At 36.5% G+C, this 9,763-nt stretch overlaps 1 protein-coding gene across 1 annotated transcript in view; it reads right to left on the bottom strand.

Annotated features, from left to right (window-relative positions):
* Positions 1 to 5,045: 5,045 nt before the first annotated feature.
* NTRK2 (neurotrophic receptor tyrosine kinase 2) overlaps positions 5,046 to 9,763 on the bottom strand; it is a 207,050-nt gene continuing 202,332 nt past the window's right edge. Inside the window, exons 17-18 of the mRNA XM_032214692.1 lie at positions 7,053 to 7,211; positions 5,046 to 5,231 (exon numbers count right to left, since the gene is read on the bottom strand). Coding sequence (XP_032070583.1) covers positions 5,046 to 5,231; positions 7,053 to 7,211 — 345 coding nt within the window. The remainder of the gene's footprint in view (positions 5,232 to 7,052; positions 7,212 to 9,763) is intronic.

The raw sequence follows: 9,763 nt of genomic DNA, 5'->3' as shown, positions 1-9,763 counted from the left end.
ACACTGCAACTTTCATAAATATGAGTCAGTTGCCAAGCGACCAAATTTTGATCAAAAATGGTCATAAGTTACTTTTTTCAGTGCCGTTTTAACTTTGAATGGTCACTAAATGAATTGTTGTAAGTCGAGGGCTACCTGTCCCCCATGTATACTCTTCTATATAACCAATGTGGCTAAAAACAGTCCAATGCTGTTTGTAATCACAAAGAACTGCTACGTAAGCTTTAGATCATTTGGGAAAGGGGAAATGTTTCCCCATTTAGTCCAATAAATGCAGAGGTTTAAAACTTCAATTGTTCCAATAGCTTGGGGAAATCTTTGAATCAGTCAGGCAGCTCCAGGGAGTGCATATTTATATGCATGTTAAACAGCTATATCTGAGTTTTCATACTATCTAGTTGGGTATTTGCTTAAATTGTTTCTAGGGGGGGAATCAAACTCATTGGCGAATGATTTGGGAACAAACATTTATCTCACTCTGTCAAAGCCAACCCATTTCCCTCATATTGCATGGCAATTCTGCATGATTCCAACCAGAAACAGGAGTGTTCATTAAATAATAACTGGAAGTGACCTTGACAGTGATGGAGCAATCCTATGCATGTCTATCGTGAAAAAAATCTTTCCAGTATTTTTTAAATAAATCTGTACAGGAGTATAGCTGTAGCAAATCTACCTCTTAGTCCTAAAGTCAGCAACTAAAATCATTTTGAAATAAATGAATAGATTGGAGGAAAACAATGAGGGATTTTGGGGGTTGAGCAAATAATCTATTTTTAAGAATTTCCTCTATTATGTAGATCTGTATGGAAGTTTAAAACTGACTTACCAAATATAGAAAAAACATACATTCATTTTTTTTAGAAATGGAAATTTTGGTTACTTAGCATACTCAGCCTATTCATATTACTGTCTTCTATACATTACCATTACAAATTGTACGTGTAATTTACACACGCTTATACATATACACAATCACCAAAGTCTGCATATGTATAGATCAAATATTTATAAGACACATATTCAGGTATGTCTCTGTTGTTGATATATACAGAGTTTATGTAAACACACACACACACACACACATATTTATATATATTAGTGTATGTGTGTCTTTATACACTTATATTTGCAGCATAGGGAAGAAAGACATTCTCCTTAATAAGCGTGATTGTCACATTTGCTCAATGTAGAATGTTAGCTGACACTTTTAAGCATGACAAATATATGCTATACACAATATTTATTAAAACCTTTCTTTCCTCTGGGTATGTACATGTGTGTGCATGTATATCTCCATACATATGTATACACACAGGGAATATATATATATATATATATATATATATATATATATATATATATATATATATATATATATATATATATATATATATATTCTCTGTGTGTATATATATATATACACACACACACTTGAATGACTAAATGCAAATAGGTTAATATCATTCCTACAAGACAGTAGCTTCTATTCACAGGTCCACATTTATAGCACAACCCAAATTTTAGCCACACTGTACAGAATGCTGACTGTATAGCGCATTTGGTCCTTTAAAAAGGATATGTGGTTATGCTACTGCACACTACATTATAACACAGTACTTTTAATTACTCTATTATTCTTTTCCAGAAAGGAAAAAAGGGATACCATCTGGTAAAAAATTACATCCATTTTGGTATACAATTCTTCAGCAATCATATAATACACATGCTTATTATTCTCAGACTAAAGCCATCTTCAAATTGATACATTTTAATTAAGCTGTTTTCCACACTAACCTCTGTCAGATAATCCAGCTGCTTTCAAATTCACGCTGATGTTCCACATATTTTCAGTTTTGATTTGTAGTACTCCCACCCACCCACCCCCAAGACACAAATGCAACATGAATTTGTCCAGTGTGGAAAGGCAAAGTGCCATTAAGGCTCCTCAGAACACTCGGCACATTTTAAACTAGGTTCTTGTTGTTTATAGGCCATACCTGTTTTATTGGTTCCCTGTGATCAATGCTGAATGATTAATGATAAATATCTTCTTAATTATCCCTTGAATGGCCTTTCTTAAGGACCTTATGCCAGCTTCTATTGCCCCTGATGAGGAAAGCCTTCACAATTTGCTTGGTGGCGTTTATTGGTTAAGTTTATTCTGAATAATGAAATAGTATTTCCTTATTAAAAAATAAATTTCCAAGAGAAACAATCATTAAGGCTTCTCATTCACCACCAGAAGAGAGAAACTGATGGGACATGCAAAGTGGGAGATCTTAATGAACATTGATTGGCAAAGGGATTGCTGAGCATTTCTACTTGTGACTAAACATTATGGACTACAGAAAGATCTGGAATATAACAGGGCTGAAAAACCACTACTATCAGAGGTGTTGTGAGTAGCACCCCTTTTAATTCCAATTTTGCCCCATTTGTCATCAAAAGTAGGAAATTCCATCAGAATTGCACTTTTTCAAAAATTATGAAAGTGCATATTCCATGGATAGATGTGCTTTTTGGCAATCTCTGACACATCAATTTTGTTTTCTATATATCTTTTTCTTCAGACTAAAGCAGTTTGTCCCAATCTGCCACCCTTAATGTTTTTCAGGACTGCAAACTACAGAATTCTTAGTTAGGTTCTAATGGGAATTGCAGTTCTAGCATAACTGAGGGCAGCAAACTTGAGAAGATTGAACTAGAATGACACTTGTATAAACAAAATTGGTTTTAAAGTCAGTATGCAAAAATGAACATTCAATATTTTTCTTTTTCTTTTGTCTTTATGTATTACTTTTCAGCGATCACTTAAATAATCCTCAAAGTCTATTTCATATTAATCATCCTGACATTTAAAAAAACCCTGGTGAAACTTATATAAGAACTAATATATGTGTGTGTGTATGTATATATATATTAATAAATATTTATATATACGTATATATGGCTTTAGACATACACTGTTATATGTATAACTTAGCAACTTCTAAAAATGACATAATAGAATCCAACTTCACCACTATTCACATTTCTAATTTTAGTTCAGATTTTGAAACAAGATCAGCATCTTTCTAGATTGCAAAAGGGTGCTTTAAAAAAAGAAATGTAAGTGAAACACATTTAAAATGATTCTGGAAACAATTAGAAAAATAAGTGTCAACTCTTTAAAATAAAATTACAATTACAAAACATTTAGGAGCTCTATATTCATGACCTCCTTTAATGATTTAAAATATCCCCTCCACATTTTTGCAGCAGTTTTGAATTTATCTCATCATATCTTATAACAAAAATAACTTGACATGTATATCCTAAACCTTCTATGTCTACATGTAATATATTTTTGTTAGCCATGTAATATAATATTTGTCACTCCTAAATGAAAGGATGGCCATCTCAAAATTCAATATCTGATTATCTCTTCAATCAGTAACTAATTCTCATCCTTTTTGCTGACTTTTCTCCACTTTCTTAAATATGTCCTATTTCACATCAGTAATAAATATTCAATATTGTTGCATGACCCTATTGCACTGTAACAATACATATGTTTCACAGCAGCCATTTTGTTACAACTAAATATAGGAATTTATTATGCCTACTTGAGTGTGCAATGAGATGTGGGACTTTTTCAGAATGAATAGTGGAGTATTAACTAATAAAATGTATGCCGAATTTGGGGAAAAGATTGTCAAGCAAGGGCCTAGCTTAGAGTCCTTGTACAGCCCCATAAGACATAAGCTTGACCTCCACCCAAGTTTCATGAAGCTCTGGTCATTCCTAGGGGAAGGTTGTTTGGGGAAAATCTTGTAATATAGGTAGAAATCAATAAAGTTCTTTACTTCAGCTATTTATGTGTAGCTCTGGTTGCTTGTGCCTGACATGGATAAACAGGAGATGAATAGAAGGACAAGGATTAGTAAGCACTGATAAAACATCATGTTGTAACCTCTATATTATCCATGTCTAGCTTTTCCCACGTCTTGGGCATCCTAAGCTAATACCACCCAGATGTATGGGGTTTCAATTCCATTCCAACCCAACCAGAGACATCAGATTTGAGGCATAATATATTTGACTAATGCCACTGTATTACAGCCCTGTTTTCAAAAGAGCCCTAGAAACTATTCTGCCCTTTAATATACCCAACCATTCACTTGCATTATCAAAAACTAACTAGGGAATTCTTGTAGTAGTGACATTGGGAGAAACTATGGCAAGGTGAAGTAGGGGAATCCTAATTGTGCATAAAGTGATACAATTCTGGAAAATGTGAACAAGACCTTTACTTTTCAGTCTAGTTGACACAGAAGCCCCTTTCAATATAAAAAAGTTTGTAACAATGCCTTTCCTGTACGTCTCCCAAGGCAAAGCACCAGGTTCCTACTCTTTCGTGAAATAATTACATTATTCTGTAACATGTTATGTTGGATGCCATCTGATCTGAACATTTTAAAAAGAGAAGTTTACATAAGATGCCGACTGATCTTTTCTCCTTCAGCTTGACCTCAACTAGAAATAAAATAATTTATTCCCATAGAGAATGCCAGTCTACTGCACTTGACACTTCCATTTTCCACACAGATGCCAAAGCAAATAAAGTAGAGGCAATTCCATAGATGTTCCAGATATCCATATAGCAGAAGTCACAAGGTTTGAGTCTTTTTTCCCTTTTTTATCCAGATCAAAGGCAAAAGGACAACAAGGCATTTAAGCTGTGATGAGCAAAACCGAGTATCTGCTGATAAAACAGATCAGGTTCTTAAGGCCTTTGTCTATGCAGAGTTATAATAATGCAGAAGCCTGGTTGAATAGAAATTGAGGGGAAAGAGAACAGAAGGGGAGAAGAGATCTATGTCAGTAAAGTCACAATGTCAATACTGTGTTTACAGAAGAAGAGATGCACACAGCTTGCCCTTTGAAAGCTTCTCCGTATCTTTGCATTTAATACTGCCAGAGTTAATAACACATTGTAATGGAGTTTAGTTGCAACGGAAACATTCATTCACACACTTCATACAAGGAAGTGCTAGGAATTTCTACCCTAGAATATCCAGGTAGACTGGTGAGGCCTTGGCCAAGTTCTGAAGGAGAGAGTAGATTTCTTTGATATTGAGTCTCATATGAGGCTCCCGCTGCCAGCACCCAAGCATCAGGTCATATACTTCCTTTGGGCAGGTACGAGGTCGCTGTAGGACGCGGCCCTGAGTAATACACTCAATTACCTGAAGAAAGGACAAGAAGAGAGTCTGTTGATTTGTTTCTTTTGTTGGTGATAAATCATTGGCCAATACATGCAAAGATAATCTCGCAACATGTTTGTCTAAAAATTTGTATTCTTATTCCTAATTATTTATTTTAAAAATAGGATTTTTCATTTGCACCATAAATACTAAATAACGGCGGCAAGGCAAGGTGAGGCGAGGCAAGGCAAGGCAAGGCAAGGCAAGGCAAGGCAAGGCAAGGCAAGGCAAGGCAAGGCAAGGCAAATAAATAAATAAATAAATAAATAAATAAATAAATAAATAAATAAATAAATAAATAAATAAATAAATAAATAAATAAACAAACAAACAAACAAACAAACAAACAAACAAACAAAGTCATTCTATTTCATTGATACATTGGGAAAAGTTAGCTATACCGGTACACAAGGAAGATCTTTCAATATTTCTCTCCTCCCTTTCTAAATATACTCCCTAAATAGTTGTTTATTAAACTTACATGTAACCCAACTCCTAGGAACTCTGGGAAGTTTAAAATAAAAGTGTTTATTGCTTAAACACTTTTGACTATTTTGCTTTTGGGGTTAGGATGTGTTAAGATATTTAAATTTAGTACGTAGCTGGAACAATGAGGTTAAACAATGATTCAAAACACATAGTTATAGTTGCTGGCTCCTGCATGATGTAATCGACACTGTGATTGGTTGCTTGGATTGATGGCGATGAGGATTTCCCTTTTTCCCACCTTTTTCTTCTGTGTGCTCTGTGATTTACCTCATGATGCTCCTGTTTGCCTGACTATCTTGTTTGCAGTAAATATATATGTTAAACATATTTATTTATATAAAACTACAAATTCATGTCAGCGTCTCTGACTTCATTTGGACACCTACTGCACAATTTCCTGACAGCATGCTGGGAGCACTGCCACAGCGCAACCTACTCTTGGCTGAATAACTTGGAGGTTGCTGTCAATTCTTTCCTCCTCCCTGCAATCTCTGACTTAAAATTAATGCAGGAAAAATGTTTCCAAATTTTTTTGCAGTCAAGCTCTTGAAGATATCCAGTGGAAACTAGATCAGCTTTATGTCCTCTAAAGAGCTTGCTATCATCATATTTTCATTCCATTCTGACAAAGATGAAGCAGCTGCCAGCATTTTGATACTTCCTCATTCTCCTATGAATAAATGGTGTTTCAAAGAAAGTTTCAAAGGAGCTTGAATCAAGGTGGTTTTTTCTCAATTTGCAAAATCAGATTAAATCTCTTCAAACCTCTGAATTGCATTGTGATTGTACAGGCCTTGGACTGGCATTGATGGAACCTTAAAAAAGAAGGTTCACTGTTGTGGCCCAGCAGGAGCCGTTGGAGCTGCCACCAGACTCCGACAGTGAGGGGCCCTATGAGTCAACTCTGGAGGATGTGGAGGACCCTGGACAGGGTTCCGACTCTGAGCACGGCACAGAGAGGCTGGTTGGCCACCAGGAGGCACCTGAGCCTTGGACCAGTGGGGAGGAGACAAGGGAGAGTGAGCCAGAAGCCAATAGTGAGTTGTTCCTGGATGCACGCCATCGAAGAGCTAATAAGTGTCAGGAACAATTACAAAATTACAGGAGGTAATTGTACTCAGCTGGTGGTCATTAGGCTCCTCTCCAGACTATAAAAGGTTAATTGTGCACACGACCCTCTTTGCAGAAGTCAACACAGAATCGAATGTTGGAGAACTTTGTGTGCTTTGGTGTGGAATGAGGGGGGTCAGAACAGTTGACTATACTAAGAAGCTTAGTAGTACAGAATGGTAACATAGGACAATATCCACATACCTCATTGTTTGAGAGCTGATACCACGGCTGTTTGCCATAGGTAAAGATTTCCCAGAGAACAACGCCAAGGCTCCAGACATCACTTTCCGTGGTGAATTTTCTATACATGATGCTTTCAGGTGGCATCCAACGAATAGGTAACATAGTATGGCCACCAACCTGGTGAAAAAGAAAGAAGCTTAAGAGTCTGAGGGAGTAACTAAATACCCAAAGTGGCATGATATTATATTATTTGCATTTGGCTTATTATGTGCAATGATTACAAGTTCAACTAGAGTTATCAAGCACTTTCTTCCAGTTGGGTGCACAATATTACTATATTTAGAGAATTCTGCTGCTGTACCACAACTGATCTCCATGTGATAAATACTGTGGGGGAAATTTAAAAGACTCAAAAAGTACTTTCTCAGTCACAAGTTACTATTGATTACTGACACACACACCCCGCCCCAAAAAAGAAAGGTCAGCTGCCTTTCTTGTTTTATGTTCGCCGGGGAATATGAGGTACAGTGAAAATTGATATTTTTCAGATAATCCCTTCTTCGTGACCAGAATACATGGAATACAATAAACAGCTAAAGGTGGGCATTGTATTTGGATAAATGTCAGATTTTGGCAGGAAGCTGGGTAATTAGGAACAGATTTTCTTTTTTCTAGGCACGAATACGTAAATGTCTTATCACAATTCTGGAGTACAATAAAACTCCTAACTTTCAAAACTGCAAAAACTGATTCTGAAACAGCTACAGCAGTACATACTAGTGGGGGGGTGGGGGGGGAGAGAGAAAGGGAGGGAAGGAAAGAGAGAGAGGGGGGAGGGAAAGAGAGGTTTTTTTTCCCCAAATCTCAGTCTGAATCTATATATATATTTGAATTTGATTTGGCTGTTTCTGCAATGGCCTGGATGGAACTGGGTAGTTTCTGAAATGCCAAACTGGACTCACAAACTGTTTTATTAATGAATAAGTGGATATTTTAGGCAAACACACATTTTATTTATGGCTTGCTTTCTCACATTTAGTTGTGCTGGATTATAACAATTACATAATCCTATAGTGTAAGCGAGACAGTTTGGTGTAGCTATGAAGGCATCAAACTAGAAACCAGGAGACTGTGAGTTCTACTCCTGCCTTGGGTATACAGCCAGGTGGGTGACCTTGGGCCAGTCACTCCCTCTCAGCTATAAAAAGCAGGCAATGGCAAACCAATTCCAAACACTTCCACTTCCAAACAACCTTGCCAACCAAGGTGGTACCCAGGTAATCGCCAGGAGTCAACTTAGACTCAAAGGCACCATAAACAAATAAACAATCAAATAATAGTCAAAGGATTGATAAGCTTCTCAAGAAGCTAGAAAGCTACTTGTTGGTGACCCTACACTTCTGGATTTATTGAACCAAGCAGCATCACATACATGCATGCATATACCATAACTAAAGCTAAGTTACTGAGTCACAGTGCTCAGCATCCAACATCTTATAAATGGGCTTCCATCATTTGCTGCTACTGTATTTGTAATAGCTTTGTAAGGGCTTAGCCTTTACTTTACACATCTGGGCTCTGTGTGTGAAGTACTCCTGGTGTTCTCTGTTTCTCTAGAGATTTGTTTTGGCTTCTAGAGCACATTACAAGCTGCTTATCATGGGCTGTCAGAGCCAGGATGTGTAAAAAAATCCCTTAACCGAATCAATATGATATATGGCTACATATGAAAAGGAGAGCATTAATAATGTATTGTCAGCATGCATAGCAGACATAAACACAGATTTCACTTCTGACCTTTGCTCTAAGAAGAGCTGGGATGGCAAACAGCTTTTTCATTTACTTGGTGGTTGCATTCACTTTAATAGAATTTTTTTAAAATTAAACATTAAACTCACAGAAATATGTGGTTGCACACAAGGAGCATAGGGCAAGTGTCATTAGAACATTATTAGTTGTTAGAGGATTGGGGCTCATTAAATATTCAGTGGCTTTTAAATCTGTTCATCAAGTTGCATCTATAGCTGCAAACCCATTCAATGGGTTTTATGGCACAGTCTTTAAAAAATTAATGAAAATGGCCACTGTAAAACATATTTTTTCTTTTATTGAGATTTCTCTAGGATTTATGTTTTTCCCCTGCTGTAAGAAATGTAAAAGCCTATAAGTCAGTGAAGCAATATTCCCTCTTATTAGCCTGTTATATTAGATAATGTAGCTCAAATAAATGTAAAAACATTATGTGACTGTTAAGATTATATACACCTAATAAGGGGAGGGATGGCGAGAAAAAAATATTATATTTAAAATATTTAATAGCAATAGCAATTAGACCTATATAGCACTTTACAGTGCATTGCAGCCCTCTCTAAGTGGTTTACAGGGTCAGCATATTGCCCCCAACAATTTGGGCCTTCATTTTACCCACCTCGGAAGGATGGGAGGCTGAGGAGTCAACCTTGAGCCTGGTGAGATTTGAACTGCCAAATTGCAGGCAGCCGGCAGTCAGCAGAAGTAGCCAGCAGTACTGCACTCTAACCACTGTACTTCATAATGATTAATTAACCAACTTAGACACCTTAATATCAGATTTTGTTTTATTTCTGCACATTTCATTCCTGTGAAATGACTTGCTGGAGATGAACCTTCTATCTTTATGGCAAAACAAAAATTAAGAGCTCCCCTAGTCTAAAACCTAATTACAAATTATAACTCTTGTGCAATTCTTA

The sequence above is a fragment of the Thamnophis elegans genome, chromosome 3 (genome assembly GCF_009769535.1).
Source record: "Thamnophis elegans isolate rThaEle1 chromosome 3, rThaEle1.pri, whole genome shotgun sequence".
Classification (NCBI taxonomy): domain Eukaryota; kingdom Metazoa; phylum Chordata; class Lepidosauria; order Squamata; family Colubridae; genus Thamnophis; species Thamnophis elegans.
Note: the sequence above shows the minus strand (reverse complement) of the source record. Positions and strands in the feature narration are given on the sequence as shown.